This window comes from Mustelus asterias, unplaced genomic scaffold (assembly GCF_964213995.1).
Source record: "Mustelus asterias unplaced genomic scaffold, sMusAst1.hap1.1 HAP1_SCAFFOLD_212, whole genome shotgun sequence".
Classification (NCBI taxonomy): domain Eukaryota; kingdom Metazoa; phylum Chordata; class Chondrichthyes; order Carcharhiniformes; family Triakidae; genus Mustelus; species Mustelus asterias.
In genome coordinates, this window is record NW_027590199.1 from 501,853 (window position 1) to 523,533 (window position 21,681).

A 21,681-nucleotide genomic window follows, 5' to 3' on the forward strand; every position below is an offset into this window, starting at 1 on the left:
GGGGCGAGTGTGAGCAGGGGGGCATGTGTGTGCAGAGAGGGTGCATGTGAGCAGGGGGTGAGCGTGAGCAGCGGAGGGTGAGTGTGAGCAGGGGAGGTGTGTGTGAGTGGGGGTGAGTGTGAGCAGGGGGGGTGAGTGTGAGCAGGGAGGGTGCGTGTGAGCAGTGGGACTGAGTGTGAGCAGGGGGGTGAGTGTGAGTGGGGATGAGTGTGAGCGGGGGTGAGTGCGAGCACGAGTTGAGTGTGAGCACGGGTGTGAGCGTGAGCAGGGGAGGTGAGGGTGAGCAGGGGGGCATGTGTGTGCAGAGAGGGTGAGTGTGAGCGGGGGTTGAGTGTGAGCGGGTGGGGTGAGTGTGAGCGGGTGGGGTGAGTGGGAGCAGGGGGCTGAGTGTGAGCAGGGGGTGAGTGTGAGAGGTGTGTGGTGAGTGTGAGCAGGGGGTGAGTGTGAGCAGGGGGTGAGTTTGAGCAGGGATGCTGAGTGTGAGCAGTGGGGGTGAGTGTGAGCAGGGGGGTGAGACAGAGCAGGGGGTGAGTGGGAGCAGGGGGTGAGTGTGAACAAGGGGTTAGTGTGAGCATGGGGTGAGTGTGTGCAGAGAGAGTGTGTGTGAGCAGGGGGTGAGTGTGAGCAGGGGGTGAGTGTGAGCAGGGGGTGAGTGTGAGCTGGGGGTGAGTGTGAGCAGGGGGTGAGTGTGAGCAGGGGGTGATTGTGAGCAGGGGTGAGCGAGAGCAAGGGGTGAGTGTGAGCATGGGGTGAGTGTGAGCAGGGGGGTGAGTGCGAGTGGGGGATGAGTGTGAGCAGAGGGGTGAGTGTGAGCAGGAGTGGTGTGTGTTAGCAGGAGGGGTGAGTGTGAGCAGGGGGGTGCATGTGAGCAGGGGGGTGCATGTGAGCAGGGGGGTGAGTGTGAGCAGGTCGGGTGAGTGTGAGCAGGAGGGGTGAGTGTGAGCAGGGGGGTGCATGTGAGCAGGGGGGAGAGTGTGAACAGGTGGGGTGAATGTGAGCAGTGTGTGTGTGTGAGCAGTGGGGTGAGTGTGTGTGGGGGTTGAGTGTGAGCAGGGGGTGAGTGTGAGCAGGGGGTGAGTGTGAGCATGGGGGTGAGTGTGAGCAGGGGGGGTGAATGTGAGCAGGGGAGAGTGTGAGCAGGGGGTGAGTGTGATCGGGGGTGAGTGTGAGCAGGGGGCAAGCATGCGCAGAGAGGGTGAGTGTGAGCAGGGGGTGAGTGTGAGCAGGGGGTGAGTGTGAGCAGGGGATGAGTGTGAGCGGGGTGGTGAGGGTGAGCAGGGGGTGAGTGTGAGCATGGGGTGAGTGTGAGCAGGGGTGTGAGTGTGAGCAGGGTGTGAGTGTGAGCAGGGGGGGTGAGGGTGAGCAGGGGGGCATGTGTGTGTGCAGAGAGGGTGAGTGTGAGCGGGGGTTGAGTGTGAGATGGGTGTGGTGAGTGTGAGCAGGGGGTGAGTTTGAGCAGGGATGCTGAGTGTGAGCAGGGGGGGTGAGTCAGAGCAGGGGGTGAGTGTGAGCAGGGGGTGAGTGTGAGCAGGGGGTGAGTGTGAGCAGGGGGTGAGTGTGAGCAGTGGGTGAGTGTGAACAAGGGGTGAGTGTGAGCATGCGGTGAGTGTGTGCAGAGAGAGTGTGTGTGAGCAGGGGGGTGAGTGTGAGGTGGGGGGTGAGTGTGAGCAGGGGGTGAGTGTGAGCTGGGGGTGAGTGTGAGCTGGGGGTGAGTGTGAGCATGGGGTGAGTGTGAGCAGGGGGTGAGTGCGAGAGGGGGATGAGTGTGAGCAGAGGGGTGAGTGTGAGCAGGAGTGATGTGTGTTAGCAGGAGGGGTGAGTGTGAGCAGGGGGGTGCATGTGAGCAGGGGGGAGAGTGTGAACAGGTGGGGTGAATGTGAGCAGGAGGTGAGTGTGAGCAGGGGGGTGTGTGTGTGCGGGGGGTGAGTGTGAGCAGGGGGTTAATGTGAGCAGGGGGTGAGTGTGAGCATGGGGGTGAGTGTGAACAGGTGGGGTGAATGTGAGCAGGGTGTGTGTGTGAGCAGTGGGGTGAGTGTGTGTGGGGGGTGAGTGTGAGCAGGGGGTGAGTGTGAGCAGGGGGTGAGTGTGAGCATGGGGGTGAGTGTGAGCAGGGGGGGTGAATGTGAGCAGGGGAGAGTGTGAGCAGGGGGTGAGTGTGATCGGGGGTGAGTGTGAGCAGGGGGTGAGTGTGAGCAGGGGGTGAGTGTGAGCATGGGGGTGAGTGTGAGCAGGGGGGGTGAATGTGAGCAGGGGAGAGTGTGAGCAGGGGGGGTGAGTGTGAGCAGGGGGGCAAGCGTGTGCAGAGAGTGTGAGTGTGAGCGGGGGGTGTGAGTGTGAGCAGGGGGTGTGAGTGTGAGCGGGGGGTGTGAGTGTGAGCAGGGGATGAGTGTGAGCGGGGTGGTGAGGGTGAGCAGGGGGTGAGTGTGAGCGGGGGGTGACTGTGAGCAGGGGGTGAGTGTGAGCAGGGGGTGTGAGTGTGAGCAGGGGGGTGATTGTGAGCAGTGGGGTGAGTGTGAGCAGGGACGGGGTGATTGTGAGCAGGGGGGTGAGTGAGAGCATGGGGGGTGAGTGTGAGGGGGGTGAATGCGAGCAGCGGGTGAGTACGAGCGGTGGGGTGAGTGTGAGCAGCTGGGGTGAGTGTGAGCAGGGGGGGGTGATTGTGAGCAGGGGGTGAGTGTGAGCGGGGGGGGGCGAATGTGAGCGTGGGGGTGAGTGTGAGCAGGGGAGTGAGTGTGAGCAGGAGGGGAAAGTGTGATCAGGGGGGTGAGTGTGATCAGGGGGGTGAGTGTGATCAGGGGGTGAGTGTGAGCAGGGGGGCAAGCGTATGCAGAGAGGGAGTGTGTGAGCGGGGGGGTGGGTGTGAGCGGGGGGGTGAGTCTGAGCAGGGGGTGAGTGTGAGCAGGGGGTGTGAGTATGAGCAGGGGGGGTGATTGTGAGCAGAGGGGTGATTGTGAGCAGGGGGTGTGTGAGCGGGGGGGGTGATTGTGAGCAGTGGGGTGATTGTGAGCAGGGGGGTGATTGTGAGCAGGGGGTGAGTGTGAGCGTGGGGGGTGAGTGTGAGCGGGGGGCATGTGTGTGTGAGCAGGGGTGACTGTGAGCGGGGTGTGGTGAGTGTGAGCAGGGAGTGAGTGTGAGCAGCGGGGGGTGAGTGTGAGCAGGGGAGGTGTGTGTGAGTGGGGGGTGAGTGTGAGCAGGGGGGCTGAGTGTGAGCGGGGGGGGTGAGTGTGAGCAGGGGGTGAGCGTGAGCGGGGGGATGATTGTGAGCAGGGGGGGTGAGTGTAAGCAGGGGGTGAGTGTGAGCAGGGGTTGAGTATGAGCAGAGGGGGTGAGTGTGAGCAGGGGGGTGAGTGTGGGCAGCGGGGTGAGTGTGAGCCGGGGGATGAGTGTGACCGCGGGGTTAGTGTGAGTGGGGGTGAGTGTGAGCAGGTGGGGTGAGTGCGAGCAGGGGGGTGATTGCGAGCAGGGGGGTGATTGTGAGCAGGTGGTGAGTGTGAGCGTGATGGGCGAGTGTGAGCGTGGGGTTGAGTGTGAGCAGGGGGTGAGTGTGAGCAGGTGGGAGAGTGTGAGCAGGGGGGAGAGTGTGAGCAGGGGGGAGAGTGTGAGCAGGGGGGTGAGTGTGAGCAGGGGGGCTGATTGTGAGCAGGGGGTGAGTGTGAGCAGGGGGTGAGTGTGAGCAGGGGGTGATTGTGAGCAGGGGTGAGCGAGAGCAAGGGGTGAGTGTGAGCATGGGGTGAGTGTGAGCAGGGGGGTGAGTGCGAGTGGGGGATGAGTGTGAGCAGAGGGGTGAGTGTGAGCAGGAGTGGTGTGTGTTAGCAGGAGGGGTGAGTGTGAGCAGGGGGGTGCATGTGAGCAGGGGGGTGCATGTGAGCAGGGGGGTGAGTGTGAGCAGGTCGGGTGAGTGTGAGCAGGAGGGGTGAGTGTGAGCAGGGGGGTGCATGTGAGCAGGGGGGAGAGTGTGAACAGGTGGGGTGAATGTGAGCAGTGTGTGTGTGTGAGCAGTGGGGTGAGTGTGTGTGGGGGTTGAGTGTGAGCAGGGGGTGAGTGTGAGCAGGGGGTGAGTGTGAGCATGGGGGTGAGTGTGAGCAGGGGGGGTGAATGTGAGCAGGGGAGAGTGTGAGCAGGGGGTGAGTGTGATCGGGGGTGAGTGTGAGCAGGGGGCAAGCATGCGCAGAGAGGGTGAGTGTGAGCAGGGGGTGAGTGTGAGCAGGGGGTGAGTGTGAGCAGGGGATGAGTGTGAGCGGGGTGGTGAGGGTGAGCAGGGGGTGAGTGTGAGCATGGGGTGAGTGTGAGCAGGGGTGTGAGTGTGAGCAGGGTGTGAGTGTGAGCAGGGGGGGTGAGGGTGAGCAGGGGGGCATGTGTGTGTGCAGAGAGGGTGAGTGTGAGCGGGGGTTGAGTGTGAGATGGGTGTGGTGAGTGTGAGCAGGGGGTGAGTTTGAGCAGGGATGCTGAGTGTGAGCAGGGGGGGTGAGTCAGAGCAGGGGGTGAGTGTGAGCAGGGGGTGAGTGTGAGCAGGGGGTGAGTGTGAGCAGGGGGTGAGTGTGAGCAGTGGGTGAGTGTGAACAAGGGGTGAGTGTGAGCATGCGGTGAGTGTGTGCAGAGAGAGTGTGTGTGAGCAGGGGGGTGAGTGTGAGGTGGGGGGTGAGTGTGAGCAGGGGGTGAGTGTGAGCTGGGGGTGAGTGTGAGCTGGGGGTGAGTGTGAGCATGGGGTGAGTGTGAGCAGGGGGTGAGTGCGAGAGGGGGATGAGTGTGAGCAGAGGGGTGAGTGTGAGCAGGAGTGATGTGTGTTAGCAGGAGGGGTGAGTGTGAGCAGGGGGGTGCATGTGAGCAGGGGGGAGAGTGTGAACAGGTGGGGTGAATGTGAGCAGGAGGTGAGTGTGAGCAGGGGGGTGTGTGTGTGCGGGGGGTGAGTGTGAGCAGGGGGTTAATGTGAGCAGGGGGTGAGTGTGAGCATGGGGGTGAGTGTGAACAGGTGGGGTGAATGTGAGCAGGGTGTGTGTGTGAGCAGTGGGGTGAGTGTGTGTGGGGGGTGAGTGTGAGCAGGGGGTGAGTGTGAGCAGGGGGTGAGTGTGAGCATGGGGGTGAGTGTGAGCAGGGGGGGTGAATGTGAGCAGGGGAGAGTGTGAGCAGGGGGTGAGTGTGATCGGGGGTGAGTGTGAGCAGGGGGTGAGTGTGAGCAGGGGGTGAGTGTGAGCATGGGGGTGAGTGTGAGCAGGGGGGGTGAATGTGAGCAGGGGAGAGTGTGAGCAGGGGGGGTGAGTGTGAGCAGGGGGGCAAGCGTGTGCAGAGAGTGTGAGTGTGAGCGGGGGGTGTGAGTGTGAGCAGGGGGTGTGAGTGTGAGCGGGGGGTGTGAGTGTGAGCAGGGGATGAGTGTGAGCGGGGTGGTGAGGGTGAGCAGGGGGTGAGTGTGAGCGGGGGGTGACTGTGAGCAGGGGGTGAGTGTGAGCAGGGGGTGTGAGTGTGAGCAGGGGGGTGATTGTGAGCAGTGGGGTGAGTGTGAGCAGGGACGGGGTGATTGTGAGCAGGGGGGTGAGTGAGAGCATGGGGGGTGAGTGTGAGGGGGGTGAATGCGAGCAGCGGGTGAGTACGAGCGGTGGGGTGAGTGTGAGCAGCTGGGGTGAGTGTGAGCAGGGGGGGTGATTGTGAGCAGGGGGTGAGTGTGAGCGGGGGGGGGCGAATGTGAGCGTGGGGGTGAGTGTGAGCAGGGGAGTGAGTGTGAGCAGGAGGGGAAAGTGTGATCAGGGGGGTGAGTGTGATCAGGGGGGTGAGTGTGATCAGGGGGTGAGTGTGAGCAGGGGGGCAAGCCTATGCAGAGAGGGAGTGTGTGAGCGGGGGGGTGGGTGTGAGCGGGGGGGTGAGTCTGAGCAGGGGGTGAGTGTGAGCAGGGGGTGTGAGTATGAGCAGGGGGGGTGATTGTGAGCAGAGGGGTGATTGTGAGCAGGGGGTGTGTGAGCGGGGGGGGTGATTGTGAGCAGTGGGGTGATTGTGAGCAGGGGGGTGATTGTGAGCAGGGGGTGAGTGTGAGCGTGGGGGGTGAGTGTGAGCGGGGGGCATGTGTGTGTGAGCAGGGGTGACTGTGAGCGGGGTGTGGTGAGTGTGAGCAGGGAGTGAGTGTGAGCAGCGGGGGGTGAGTGTGAGCAGGGGAGGTGTGTGTGAGTGGGGGGTGAGTGTGAGCAGGGGGGCTGAGTGTGAGCGGGGGGGTGAGTGTGAGCAGGGGGTGAGCGTGAGCGGGGGGATGATTGTGAGCAGGGGGGGTGAGTGTAAGCAGGGGGTGAGTGTGAGCAGGGGTTGAGTATGAGCAGAGGGGGTGAGTGTGAGCAGGGGGGTGAGTGTGGGCAGCGGGGTGAGTGTGAGCCGGGGGATGAGTGTGACCGCGGGGTTAGTGTGAGTGGGGGTGAGTGTGAGCAGGTGGGGTGAGTGCGAGCAGGGGGGTGATTGCGAGCAGGGGGGTGATTGTGAGCAGGTGGTGAGTGTGAGCGTGATGGGCGAGTGTGAGCGTGGGGTTGAGTGTGAGCAGGGGGTGAGTGTGAGCAGGTGGGAGAGTGTGAGCAGGGGGGAGAGTGTGAGCAGGGGGGAGAGTGTGAGCAGGGGGGTGAGTGTGAGCAGGGGGGCTGATTGTGAGCAGGGGGTGAGTGTGAGCAAGGTGGGTGAGTATGAGCAGGGGGAGCATGAGCAGGGATGGTGAGTGTGAGCAGGGGGAGTGAGTGTGAGCAGGTGGGCATGTGTGTGCAGAGAGGGTGAGTGTGAGCAGGGAGGTGAGTGTGAGCAGGGAGGTGAGTGTGAGCAGGGGGTGAGTGTGAGCGGGGGTGAGTGTGAGCAGGGGGTGAGTGTGAGCAGGGAGTGAGTGTGAGCAGGGGGTGCGTGTGAGCAGGGGGTGAGTGTGAGCAGGGGGTGAGTGTGAGCAGGGGGTGAGTTTGAGCAGGGGGTGACTTTGAGCAGGGGTGTGAGTATGAGCAGAGGGAGCGTGAGCAGGGATGGTGAGTGTGAGCAGGGGGGGTGAGTGTGAACCGGGTGGGGCGAGTGTGAGCAGGGGGGCATGTGTGTGCAGAGAGGGTGCATGTGAGCAGGGGGTGAGCGTGAGCAGCGGAGGGTGAGTGTGAGCAGGGGAGGTGTGTGTGAGTGGGGGTGAGTGTGAGCAGGGGGGGTGAGTGTGAGCAGGGAGGGTGCGTGTGAGCAGTGGGACTGAGTGTGAGCAGGGGGGTGAGTGTGAGTGGGGATGAGTGTGAGCGGGGGTGAGTGCGAGCACGGGTTGAGTGTGAGCACGGGTGTGAGCGTGAGCAGGGGAGGTGAGGGTGAGCAGGGGGGCATGTGTGTGCAGAGAGGGTGAGTGTGAGCGGGGGTTGAGTGTGAGCGGGTGGGGTGAGTGTGAGCGGGTGGGGTGAGTGGGAGCAGGGGGCTGAGTGTGAGCAGGGGGTGAGTGTGAGAGGTGTGTGGTGAGTGTGAGCAGGGGGTGAGTGTGAGCAGGGGGTGAGTTTGAGCAGGGATGCTGAGTGTGAGCAGTGGGGGTGAGTGTGAGCAGGGGGGTGAGACAGAGCAGGGGGTGAGTGGGAGCAGGGGGTGAGTGTGAACAAGGGGTTAGTGTGAGCATGGGGTGAGTGTGTGCAGAGAGAGTGTGTGTGAGCAGGGGGTGAGTGTGAGCAGGGGGTGAGTGTGAGCAGGGGGTGAGTGTGAGCTGGGGGTGAGTGTGAGCAGGGGGTGAGTGTGAGCAGGGGGTGAGTGTGAGCAGGGGTGAGCGAGAGCAAGGGGTGAGTGTGAGCATGGGGTGAGTGTGAGCAGGGGGGTGAGTGCGAGTGGGGGATGAGTGTGAGCAGAGGGGTGAGTGTGAGCAGGAGTGGTGTGTGTTAGCAGGAGGGGTGAGTGTGAGCAGGGGGGGTGCATGTGAGCAGGGGGGTGCATGTGAGCAGGGGGGTGAGTGTGAGCAGGTGGGGTGAGTGTGAGCAGGAGGGGTGAGTGTGAGCAGGGGGGTGCATGTGAGCAGGGGGGAGAGTGTGAACAGGTGGGGTGAATGTGAGCAGTGTGTGTGTGTGAGCAGTGGGGTGAGTGTGTGTGGGGGTTGAGTGTGAGCAGGGGGTGAGTGTGAGCAGGGGGTGAGTGTGAGCATGGGGGTGAGTGTGAGCAGGGGGGGTGAATGTGAGCAGGGGAGAGTGTGAGCAGGGGGTGAGTGTGATCGGGGGTGAGTGTGAGCAGGGGGCAAGCATGCGCAGAGAGGGTGAGTGTGAGCAGGGGGTGAGTGTGAGCAGGGGGTGAGTGTGAGCAGGGGATGAGTGTGAGCGGGGTGGTGAGGGTGAGCAGGGGGTGAGTGTGAGCATGGGGTGAGTGTGAGCAGGGGTGTGAGTGTGAGCAGGGTGTGAGTGTGAGCAGGGGGGGTGAGGGTGGGCAGGGGGGCATGTGTGTGTGCAGAGAGGGTGAGTGTGAGCGGGGGTTGAGTGTGAGATGGGTGTGGTGAGTGTGAGCAGGGGGTGAGTTTGAGCAGGGATGCTGAGTGTGAGCAGGGGGGGTGAGTCAGAGCAGGGGGTGAGTGTGAGCAGGGGGTGAGTGTGAGCAGGGGGTGAGTGTGAGCAGGGGGTGAGTGTGAGCAGTGGGTGAGTGTGAACAAGGGGTGAGTGTGAGCATGCGGTGAGTGTGTGCAGAGAGAGTGTGTGTGAGCAGGGGGGTGAGTGTGAGGTGGGGGGTGAGTGTGAGCAGGGGGTGAGTGTGAGCTGGGGGTGAGTGTGAGCTGGGGGTGAGTGTGAGCATGGGCTGAGTGTGAGCAGGGGGTGAGTGCGAGTGGGGGATGAGTGTGAGCAGAGGGGTGAGAGTGAGCAGGAGTGATGTGTGTTAGCAGGAGGGGTGAGTGTGAGCAGGGGGGTGCATGTGAGCAGGGGGGAGAGTGTGAACAGGTGGGGTGAATGAGCAGGAGGTGAGTGTGAGCAGGGGGGTGAGTGTGTGCGGGGGGTGAGTGTGAGCAGGGGGTTAATGTGAGCAGGGGGTGAGTGTGAGCATGGGGGTGAGTGTGAGCAGGGGGTGAAGGTGAGCGGGGGAGAGTGTGAGCAGGGGGGTGGAGTGTGATCAGGGGGGTGAGTGTGAGCAGGGGGCAAGCGTGTGCAGAGAGGGTGAGTGTGAGCGGGGGGTGAATGTGAGCGGGGGGTGAGTGTGAGCAGGGGGTGAGTGTGAGCAGGGGGTGAGTGTGAGCAGGGGGTGAGTGTGAGCAGGGGATGAGTGTGAGCAGGGGATGAGTGTGAGCGGGGTGGTGAGGGTGAGCAGGGGGTGAGTGTGAGCGGGGGGTGGGTGTGAGCAGGGGGTGAGTGTGAGCAGGGGGAGTGAGTGTGAGCAGGGGGTGTGAGTGTGAGCAGGCCGGTGATTGTGAGCAGGGGGTGAGTGTGAGCAGGGAGGGGGTGATTGTGAGCAGGGGGGTGAGTGAGAGCATGGGGGGTGAGTGTGAGGGGGAGGTGAATGTGAGCAGGGGGTGAGTATGAGCGGTGGGGGTGAATGTGAGCAGGGAGGGGGTGATTGTGAGCAGGGGGGTGAGTGTGAGCGTGGGGGGTGAGTGTGCGCGGGGCGGTGAGTGTGAGCAGGGGTTGAGTGTGAGCAGGGGGTGAGTGTGAGTAGGGAGGCAAGCGTGTGCAGAGAAGGTGAGTGTGAGCAGGAGGGGTGAGTGTGAGCAGGGGGTGAGTGTGAGCAGGGAGGGGATGATTGTGAGCGGGGTGGTGAGTGTGAGCATGGGGGTGAGTGTGAGCGGGGGGGTGAATGTGACCAGAGGGTGAGTGTGAGCGCGGGGGTTGAGTGTGAGCATGGGTGGTGAGTGTGAGCAGGGGGGGTGAGTGTGAGCATGGGTGGTGAGTGTGAGCGGGGGGGGGTGAGTGTGAGCTGGGGGGGTGAGTGTGAGCGCGGGGGTTGAGTGTGGGTTGAGGGGGGTGGGGGTGAGTGTGAGCTCTGGGATGCTATGTACTGAACACTATTGGGAAGGATGGAGGTTGGGAGTAGATTGTGTGAATCGAAATGGCTCTGACCAGCACATCCTGTGAGTGAGGCAATGGACAGTGACCACCAGGTGACCGGCGTATCTCCGGCTGGTGCCTGTGGCAGCTCATGGCTGCATCTCTCCAAACACTTCATCAACTTGGCTCCACACCTCAGAGACGTGAGAGGGCAGTGGGATATGAGAGGTAAGTGAGATATCAGAAGTCAGGGAGATGTGAGGGGTCAGTGGAATGTTAGAGGTCAGTGGGATGTCAGAGGTCAGTAAGGGACCAGACAATACTAACCAGGACAGGGCTGATTGCTGCAGACAAATTCTCCCTTCACACAGGAACTGTGGAGAAAAGAAATAGAATTTAAGAATCCAACTCAAATAAAACATCTGACACAAACCCAAAGCTCCACCCATCAATACCTCTTATTGCTACCAAATTGGATAACCTCACAGTTATCCACATTATACTGCATCCGTCCTGCAGATGCCCACACACTCAGCCTGTCCAAATCACACTGAAGCATCTCTGCATCCTTCTCACAGCTCACCCTCCCACCCAACTTTGTGTCATCTGCAAATCTGGAGACAATACAGCCAGTTCCCTCTTCAACTAAGGGGAACAGCTGCTCCTTATCCACTCTGTCCATGCCCCTCATAATCTTGTACACCTCAATCAGGTCGCCCCCTCAGTCTTCTCTGCTCCAATGAAAACAACCCAAGCCTATCCAACCTCTCTTCATAACTGAAATGCTCCGTCCCAGGCAGCATCCTGGTGAATCTCCTCTGCACTCCCTCCAGTGCAATCACATCCTTCCTATAATGTGGTGACCAGAACTGCACACAGTGCTCCAGCTGTGGCCTCACCAAAGTTATATAAACTCCAACATGACTTCCCTGCTTTTGTAATCTACGCCTCGATTAGAGTCATAGAGGTTTACAGCATGGAAACAGGCCCTTTGGCCCAACTTGTCCATGCCGCCCTTTTTTTTTAACCCCTCAGCGAATCCCAATTACCCGCATTTGGCCCATATCCCTCTATCCCCATCGTACCCATGTAAATATCTAAATGCTTTCTAAATGACTTCAGCAAGGCGTTCGATAAGGTCCCCCATGCAAGACTTCTTGAGAAAGTGAGAGGGCATGGGATCCAAGGGGCTGTTGCCTTGTGGATCCAGAACTGGCTTGCCTGCAGAAGGCAGAGAGTGGCTGTGGAGGGGTCTTTCTCTGCATGGCGGTCAGTGACCAGTGGAGTGCCCCAGGGATCTGTTCTGGGACCCTTGCTGTTTGTCATTTTCATAAATGACCTGGATGAGGAAGTGGAGGGATGGGTTGGTAAGTTTGCTGACGACACCAAGGTAGGTGGTGTTGTGGATAGTTTGGAGGGATGTCAGAAGTTGCAGCGAGACATAGATAGAATGCAAGACTGGGCGGAGAAGTGGCAGATGGACTTCAACCCGGATAAGTGTGTGGTGATCCATTTTGGCAGATCCAATGGGATGAAGCAGCAATATAATATGAAGGGTACCATTCTTAGCAGTGTAGAGGATCAGAAGGACCTTGGGGTCCGGGTCCATAGGACTCTTAAATCGGCCTCGCAGGTGGAGGATGCGGTCAAGAAGGCGTACGGCGTACTGGCCTTCATTAATCGAGGGATTGAGTTTAGGAGTCGGGAGATAATGCTGCAGCTTTATAGGACCCTGGTTAGACCCCACTTGGAGTACTGCGCGCAGTTCTGGTCACCTCATCACAGGAAAGATGTTGAAGCCATTGAAAGGGTGCAGAGGAGATTTACAAGGATGTTGCCTGGATTGGGGGGCATGCCTTATGAGGATAGGTTGAGGGAGCTTGGTCTCTTCTCCCTGGAGAGACGAAGGATGAGAGGTGACCTGATAGAGGTTTACAAGATGTTGAGAGGTCTGGATAGGGTAGACTCTCAGAGGCTATTTCCAAGGGCTGAAATGGTTGCTACGAGAGGACACAGGTTTAAGGTGCTGGGGGGTAGGTACAGAGGAGATGTCAGGGGTAAGTTTTTCACTCAGAGGGTGGTGGGTGAGTGGAATCGGCTGACGTCGGTGGTGGTGGAGGCAAACTCGTTGGGGTCTTTTAAGAGACTTCTGGATGAGTACATGGGATTTAATGGGATTGAGGGCTATAGATAGGCCTAGAGGTGGGGATGTGATCGGCGCAACCTGTGGGCCGAAGGGCCTGTTTGTGCTGTGGCTTTCTATGTTCTATGTTCTAAAAGATAAAATTGTACCCGCCTCTACTACTACCTCTGGCAGCTTGTTCCAGACACTCACCACCCTGTGTGTGAAAAAATTGCCCCTCTGGTCACTTTTGTATCTCTCCCCTTTCACCTTAAACCTACTAAAAAGGACATGGCTGGTATGAGTGGGAGGCCCGTATACTGCATTCATAGAACATAGAACATAGAACATTACAGCGCAGAACAGGCCCTTCGGCCCACGATGTTGCACCGACCAGTTAAAAAAAAAACTGTGACCCTCCAACCTAAACCAATTTCTTTTCGTCCATGAACCTATCTACGGATCTCTTAAACGCCCCCAAACTAGGCGCATTTACAACTGATGCTGGCAGGGCATTCCAATCCCTCACCACCCTCTGGGTAAAGAACCTACCCCTGACATCGGTTCTATAACTACCCCCCCTCAATTTAAAGCCATGCCCCCTCGTGCTGGATTTCTCCATCAGAGGAAAAAGGCTATCACTATCCACCCTATCTAAACCTCTAATCATCTTATATGTTTCAATAAGATCCCCTCTTAGCCGCCGCCTTTCCAGCGAAAACAATCCCAAATCGGTGTGGGATGTGGGAGTTCCTGGAGACAACTTGCCTCCCGGAAGTCCATATCTGTGCCAGATGTGTGGAACTGCAACTCCTGAAGGATCGTGTAAGGGAGCTGGAGCTGAGGCTCGATGAACTCAGTTTAGTTAGGGAAAATGAGAGAGTAATAGATAAAAGTTATAGTCAGGTAGTGACACCAGGGTCTCGGAAGGAAGACACGTGGGTCACGGTTAGGAGGGGTAATAGTCAGAAGGGTGATTTGCCAGAAAGTACCCCAGTGGCAGTCTCCCATAAAAGAAAGGGATGGGCAACAGATGGAAGAAGGGAAGGGAGTGAGCAGTCTGTGGAGGGATCCCCTGTGGTTGTCCCCCTCCAAAATAGGTATCTTGTTTTGGATTCTGTGGAGGGGGATGACCCTCCAGGGGTAAGCCACGAGGACCAGATCGCCTCCACGGAGACAGGCTCAGGGGTCCGGAAGGGAAAGAAGGTATTTAGGAGAGCGATAGTTGTGGGGGACGCAATGGTTAGAGGCACGGACAGGCGCTTCTGTGGGACTGAACGAGAATCCAGGATGGTAGTCTGCCTCCCTGGTGCCGGGGAACTGGATGTCTCCGAGAGGGTAGGAAGCATATTTAAAAAGGAAGGTAGTCAAACTGATGTGATTGTACACATTGGTGGAAATGATGTAGGTAGGAAGAGCAGGGGGGTCATACGAGAGAAATTCAGGGAGTTGGGTGCTAGGCTAAAAAGTAAGACCTCCAGGGTAGCAATCTCTGGACTGCTCCCGGTGTCTAGTGCAAGTGAGGCTCGGAACAGGGAGATTCTACAGTTGAACGCGTGGCTAAAGGACTGGTGCAAGAGGGAGGGTTTTAAATACATAGATAACTGGGAAATCTTCAAGTCAGGATGGCAACTGTACAGAAAGGATGGGTTACACCTTAACTGGAAGGGAGCAAATATCCTGGCTGGGAGTTTTGCTAGAGTGTTTCGGCAGGATTTAAACTAGTGTGGCAGGGGGGTGGGGAACAAAACAGGAGGTCAGTAAATACTGAGGCTGGGGTTGAGCTGGGGGCCAGGGCAAGGCTAGCTAAGAAGAGGAGCACTCTGGAGGAGGAGGACCTGACTGGACCTGGAGGTCTGGAGTGCATCTGCTTCAATGCGAGGAGTGTAACGGGTAAAACAGACGAACTTAGGGCCTTAATGCTTATGCGGAATTTGGATGTGGTTGCGGTGACGGAAACTTGGTTAAAAGAAGGACAGGACTGGCAGCTGAATATTCCGGGGTATAAGTGTTTTAGGCGAGACAGAGGAGGGGCTAAAAAAGGTGGGGGAGTAGCGATATTAGTTAGGGAGCATATTACCGCGGTGCAGAGGGTAGACAACTTAGAGGGGTCATGTACTGAGTCGCTGTGGGTGGAACTCAGAAACAGGAAGGGTGCAGTCACTATGCTGGGGGTGTACTACAGACCACCCAACAGCCCACGGGAAGTGGAGGAAAGGATATGTCAGGAGATTCTGGATAGGTGCAGAAAACATAGGGTTGTTGTAGTGGGGGACTTTAATTTCCCTGGCACAGACTGGAAAGTGCTTAGAGCTGGGGGTCCGGACGGGGAGGAATTTGTAAAATGCGTACTGGAAGGTTCTTTGGAACAGTATGTAGATAGCCCGACTAGAGAGGGGGCTATACTGGACCTAGTTCTGGGAAATGAGCCCGGTCAGGTCGTCAAAGTTTCGGTAGGGGAACATGTGGCAAATAGTGACCACAACTCTGTTAACTTTAGGATAGTAATGGACAAGGATGAGTGCTGTCCTACGGGCAGGGTGCTAAATTGGGGGAAGGCTAACTATAGCCGGATTAGGCAGGAATTGGTGGATGTTGATTGGGAGAGGATGTTCGAGGGTAAGTCCGCGTCTGGCATGTGGGAGTCTTTTAAGGAACTATTGATAAGGCTGCAGGATAGGCATGTGCCTGTAAAAAGGAAAGATAGGAAAGGTAGGATTCGAGAGCCGTGGATAACCAGGGAAATTGAGGATCTGATTAAAATGAAAAGGGAGGCGTACATTAAGTCCAGGCAACTCTGCTATTTGTGATATATATAAATGATTTGGAAGAAGGTGTAACTGGTGTAATCAGCAAGTTTGCGGATGACACGAAGATGGCTGGAATTGCGGATAGCGAAGAGCATTGTCGGGCAATACAGCAGGATATAGATCGGCTGGAAAATTGGGCGGAGAGGTGGCAGATGGAGTTTAATCCGGATAAATGCGAAGTGATGCATTTTGGAAGAAATAATGTAGGGAGGAGTTATACAATAAATGGCAGAGTCATCAGGAGTATAGAAACACAGAGGGACCTAGGTGTGCAAGTCCACAAATCCTTGAAGTTGGCAACACAGGTGGAGAAGGTGGTGAAGAAGGCATATGGTATGCTTGCCTTTATAGGACAGGGTATAGAATATAAAAGCTGGAGTCTGATGATGCAGCTGTATAGAACGCTGGTTAGGCCACATTTGGAGTACTGCGTCCAGTTCTGGTCGCCGCACTACCAGAAGGACGTGGAGGCATTGGAGAGAGTGCAGAGAAGGTTTACCAGGATGTTGCCTGGTATGGAGGGTCTTAGCTATGAGGAGAGATTGGGTAGACTGCGGTTGTTCTCCTTGGAAAGACGGAGAATGAGGGGAGATCTAATAGAGGTATACAAGATTATGAAGGGTATAGATAGGGTGAACAGTGGGAAGCTTTTTCCCAGGTCGGAGGTGACGATCACGAGGGGTCACGGGCTCAAGCTGAGAGGGGCGAAGTATAACTCAGACATCAGAGGGACGTTTTTTACACAGAGGGTGGTGGGGGCCTGGAATGCGCTGCCAAGTAGGGTGGTGGAGGCGGACACGCTGACATCGTTTAAGACTTACCTGAAGAGTCACATGAGCAGTCTGGGAATGGAGGGATACAAACGATTGGTCTAGTTGGACCAAGGAGCGGCACAGGCTTGGAGGGCCGAAGGGCCTGTTTCCTGTGCTGTACTGTTCTTTGTTCTTTGTTCTACGCCCTCTAGTTTTAGAATCCCCGCCCTTTGGGAAAAGATATTGACTATCTGGAACATAGAACATTACAGCGCAGTACAGGCCCTTCGGCCCTCGATGTTGCGCCGACCAGTGAAACCAATCTAAAGCCCCTCTAATCTACACTATTCCAATATCATCCACATGTTTATCCAAAAACCATTTGAATGCTCTTAATGTTGACGAGTCCACTACTGCTGCAGGCAGGGCATTCCACGCCCTTACTACTCTCTGAGTAAAGAACCTACCTCTAACATCTGACCTATATCTCTCACCCCTCAATTTAAAGCTATGTCCCCTCGTGTTAGCCATCACCATCTGAGGAAAAAGTCTCTCACTATCCACCCTGTTTAATCCTCTGACCATCTTGTATGCCTCTATTAAGTCACCTCTTAACCTTCTTCTCTCTAACAAAAACAACCTCAGGTCCCTCAGCCTTTCCTCATACAATCTTCCGACCATACCAGGCAACATCCTGGTAAATCTCCTCTGCACCCTTTCCAACACTTCCACATGTTTTCCTATAATGTTGCGACCAGAACTGTACGCAATATTCCAAGTGTGGCCGCACCAGAGTTTTGTAAAGTTGCAGCATGACCTCATGGCTCCGAAACTCAATCCCTCTACCAATAAAAGCTAACACACCGTACGCCTTCTTAACACCTCTATCAACCTGGGTGCCAACTTTCAGGGATCTATGCACATGGACACCCAGATCCCTCTGTTCATCCACACTACCAAGTATCTTTCCATTAGCCCAGTACTCTGTATTCCTGTTACTCCTTCCAAAGTGAATCACCTCACACTTTTCCGCATTAAACTCCATTTGCCACCTCTCAGCCCAGCTCTGCAGCTTATCTATGTCCCTCTGTAACCTGCCACTTCCCTCCGCACTGTCTACAACTCCACCGACTTTAGTGTCATCCGCAAATTTACACATCCATCCTTCTATGCCCTCATCCAGGTCATTAATAAAAATGACAAACAGCAGTGGCCCCAAAACAGATCCTTGCGGTACACCACTAGTAACTGAACTCCAGGATGAATATTTCCCATCAACCACCACCCTCTGTTTTCATACAGCTAGCCAAATCCTGATCCAAACCACTAAATCACCCTCAATCCCATGTGTCCGTATTTTCTGCAACAGCTTACCATGGGGAACCTTATCAAACGCTTTGCTGAAATCCATATACACCACATCAACCGCTTTACCTTCATCCATCTCTTTGGTCACCTTCTCAAAGAACTCAATAAGGTTTGTGAGGCACGACCTACCCTTCACAAAACCGTGCTGACGATCCCTAATCAAATTATTCCTTTCTAGATGATTATAGATCCTATCTCTTATAATCCTTTCCAAAACTTTGCCTATAACAGAAGTAAGGCTCACCGGTCTATAATTACCAGGGTTGTCCCTACTCCCCTTCTTGAACAAGGGGACAACATCTAGCTGATCTATGCCCCTCATTATTTTATAGACCTCTATAAGATCACCACACGCTCCAGAGAAAAAAGTCCCAGTCTATCCAGCCTCTCCTTATAACTCAATCCATCAAGTCCCGGTAGCATTCTAGTAAAGAGATAGGAGAGGCACTAAATGAATATTTTTCGTCAGTATTCACGCAGGAAAAAGACAATGTTGTTAGAAACATAGAAAAACTACAGCACAAACAGGCCCTTTGGCCCACAAGTTGTGCCGAACACATCCCTACCTTCTAGACCTATCTATAACCCTCCATCCTATTAAGCTCCATGTACTCATCCAGGAGTCTCTTAAAAGACCCTATTGAGTTCGCCTCCACCACCACTGACGGCAGCCAATTCCACTCACCCACCACCCTCTGTGTGAAAAACATACCCCTAACATCTCCCCTGTACCTACCCCCCAGCACCCTAAACCTGTGTCCTCTCGTAGCAGACATTTCCACCCTGGGAAAAAGCCTCTGAGAGTCCACCCGATCTATGCCTCTCAACATCTTATACACCTCTATTAGGTCTCCTCTCATCCTTCGTCTCTCCAAGGAGAAAAGACCGAGCTCCCTCAGCCTATCCTCATAAGGCATGCCACTCAATTCAGGCAACATCCTTGTAAATCTCCTCTGCACCCTTTCAATCTTTTCCACATCCTTCCTATAGTGAGGTGACCAGAACTGAGCACAGTACTCCAAGTGGGGTCTGACGGTTGTTGAGGAGAATACTGAGATACAGGCTATTGGACTAGACGGGTGATGCGCGTTATCATCCACGAGGCTAGATGCTCAGGAAATAAAGGCTTTTATTTGCTGTAACGAAGCAGCTAACAATTATATACACGATCCCAGACTGAGGGGTCCCAGCCAGAGCAGGGACCTTTATACCTCTCCCAGGAGGCGGAGCCCGACTGGGATGTACCACAACACTACAATACAAAGGTGTAACCCCACCCTAACCCCAACAGCAACAAGTAGCACAACCCATCCCTAACCCAACAGTAACATATGTACATCCTTGTCGTACTGGCCAGACCCTGGCTCAGTACTATCCAGTGGGAAGCAACGATGGTTCACCACATTCACCCCTCCTTTGAGAACAAAGGCCGGCGGGTACAAAAACAGAATAATTTGTCATCAGTCTATAAGTTCAGACGGTCAGGGGGACCGCACCGTCGTTGTGACCTCCTCAATACCGGCGGTGACACCGGAGTCGGCACTCACAGTGGCGTTCTCCCCAAGGCGATGTCCAGCTGTTCCTCCACAGTCTCACGGGCCGGTTGACCCTGAGGTGATGGTAGTCCATGGAGTTCCGACACGCCCTGAAGTGGCGACCATTCTCTGGACTCAGGCAAGCTGTACACGGGAGTAAAAGGGTTAAGCAATGGTCCCGATGCTGCCCGTGCCGTGTCCGGGGGAGAAACAGGAGTTAAGGGGTTTGTAACAGGGGGTATGGGAGTGACAGGGGTTGCTACATCCCCTGCGGGCGCCAGGTCTCGGATCGAGACCGTGTCCTCTCGCCTGTCAGGGTATGCCACATAGGCATACTGAGGGTTGGCGTGGAGGAGATGGACCTGTTCGACCAACGGGTCGGACTTGCGGGTCCTAACATGTTGCCGCAGGAGGACGGGTCCTGAGTACGTCAACCAAGACGGTAATGAGGTCCCCGAGGAAGACTTCCGAGGGAATGAAAACATCCTCTCATGGGGAGTAGCATTGGTTGCCGTACACAGGAGTGAGCGAATAGAATGGAGCGCATCAGGGAGCACCTCTTGCCAACGGGAGACTGGAAGGCTTTTTGACTTCAACGCCAGTAAGACAGACTTCCAGACGGTAGCATTCTCACGTTCCACCTGTCCGTTACCCCAAGGGTTGTAGCTCGTGGTCCTACTAGAGGCAATCCCGTATGAGAGCAGGAATTGCCTCAAGTCATCGCTCATGAATGATGGATGTCTCAGGGACAGGACTGGGTGCTTCAGGTGCCGGGTTTTAGATGTTTCAGGAAGGACAGGGAGGGAGGCAAGAGAGGGGGGGGAGTGGCACTGTTGATCAGGGATAGTGTCACGGCTGTAGAGAAGGTGGACGCCGTGGAGGGATTGACTACGGAGTCTCTGTGGGTGGAGGTTAGGAACAGGAAGGGGTCGGTAACTTTGCTGGGTGTTTTCTATAGGCCGCCCAATAGTAACAGAGATGTTGAGGAGCAGATGGGGAAACAGATCCTGGAGCGATGTAGGAATAACAGAGTTGTCGTGATGGGAGATTTTAATTTCCCAAACATAGATTGGAATATCCCTAGGGCTAGGGGTTTGGATGGAGAGGAGTTTGTTAGGTGTGTCCAGGAGAGTTTCCTGACACAGTATGTGGATAAGCCTACTAGAGGAGAGGCTGTACTTGATCTGGTGCTGGCTAATGAACCTGGACAGGTGGAGGATCTCTCGGTGGGTGAGCATCTTGGGGATAGCGATCATAATTCTATCTCCTTCACGATAGCATTGGAAAGAGATAGGATCAGGAAGGCTAGGAAAGTGTTTCTCTGGAGTAAAGGGAAATACAGTGTCATCAGGGAGGAAATTAGACGGGAAAATTGGAAGGAGGCACTCTTGGGGAAAAGTACCGAAGGAAAGTGGAGGATTTTCAAGGAATGTTTGTCTGGAGCTCTGCATGACAACGTTCCGATGAGACAGGGGGGTGTTGGTAGGGTACGGGAACCGTGGTGCACGAAGGTTGTGATGAACCTGGTGAATAAGAAAAGAGAGGCGTACAGAAGGTTCAGAGAGCTAGGAGGTGTTAAGGATTTAGAGGAGTATACGGGATGTAGGAAGGAGCTTAAGAAGGAAATTAGGAGAGCGAGAAGGGGTCATGAGAAGACCTTGGCGGGTAAGATTAAGGAGAATCCCAAGGCTTTCTACAAATATGTCAAGAGTAAAAGGATGAGATGTGAAGGCATAGGACCCTTAAAAGGTGAAGGGGGAAAAGTTTGTGCGGAACCGTTAGAAATGGCGGAGGTGCTTAATGAATATTTTACCTCGGTATTCACGGTGGAAAGGGATCTGGGTGGTTGTACTGCTGGTTTGCGGTGGACAGAAAGGATCGAGCATGTGGACATAAAGAAAGAGGATGTGTTGGAACTATTGAATGGCATCAAGGTTGGTAAGTCGCCGGGACCGGATGGGATGTACCCCAGGTTACTGTGGGAGGCGAGGGAGGAGATTGCGGAGCCTTTGGCGATGATCTTTGCATCGTCGATGGAGACGGGAGAGGTTCCGGAGGATTGGAGGATTGCAGATGTGGTCCCTATATTCAAGAAAGGGAACAGGGACAGCCCGGGAAATTACCGACCGGTGAGTCTAACCTCAGTGGTTGGTAAGTTGATGGAGAGGATCCTGAGAGACAGGATTTATGATCATCTAGAGAAGTTTAGTATGATCAAAAGTAGTCAGCACGGCTTTGTCAAGGGCAGGTCGTGCCTTACGAGCCTGGTTGAGTTCTTTGAAAATGTGACCAAACACATTGACAAAGGAAGAGCGGTGGATGTGGTCTATATGGACTTCAGCAAGGCGTTCGATAAGGTCCCCCATGCAAGACTTCTTGAGAAAGTGAGAGGGCATGGGATCCAAGGGGCTGTTGCCTTGTGGATCCAGAACTGGCTTGCCTGCAGAAGGCAGAGAGTGGCTGTGGAGGGGTCTTTCTCTGCATGGAGGTCAGTGACCAGTGGAGTGCCCCAGGGATCTGTTCTGGGACCCTTGCTGTTTGTCATTTTCATAAATGATCTGGATGAGGAAGTGGAGGGATGGGTTGGTAAGTTTGCTGACGACACCAAGGTAGGTGGTGTTGTGGATAGTTTGGAGGGATGTCAGAAGTTGCAGCGAGACATAGATAGAATGCAAGACTGGGCGGAGAAGTGGCAGATGGACTTCAACCCGGATAAGTGTGTAGTGATCCATTTTGGCAGATCCAATGGGATGAAGCAGCAGTATAATATGAAGGGTACCATTCTTAGCAGTGTAGAGGATCAGAAGGACCTTGGGGTCCGGGTCCATAGGACTCTTAAATCGGCCTCGCAGGTGGAGGATGCGGTCAAGAAGGCGTACGGCGTACTAGCCTTCATTAATCGAGGGATTGAGTTTAGGAGTCGGGAGATAATGCTGCAGCTTTATAGGACCCTGGTTAGACCCCACTTGGAGTACTGCGCGCAGTTCTGGTCACCTCATTACAGGAAGGATGTTGAGGCCATTGAAAGGGTGCAGAGGAGATTTACAAGGATGTTGCCTGGATTGGGAGGCATGCCTTATGAGGATAGGTTGAGGGAGCTTGGTCTCTTCTCCCTGGAGAGACGAAGGATGAGGGGTGACCTGATAGAGGTTTACAAGATGTTGAGAGGTCTGGATAGGG

At 55.7% G+C, this 21,681-nt stretch overlaps 1 protein-coding gene across 1 annotated transcript in view; it reads right to left on the bottom strand.

Moving 5' to 3' along the window:
• Nucleotides 1–21,681, bottom strand: part of LOC144485729 (SCO-spondin-like) — a 449,590-nt gene that overhangs the window by 347,469 nt on the left and 80,440 nt on the right. The window contains exon 8 of the mRNA XM_078203820.1: nucleotides 10,242–10,288. Coding sequence (XP_078059946.1) covers nucleotides 10,242–10,288 — 47 coding nt within the window. The remainder of the gene's footprint in view (nucleotides 1–10,241; nucleotides 10,289–21,681) is intronic.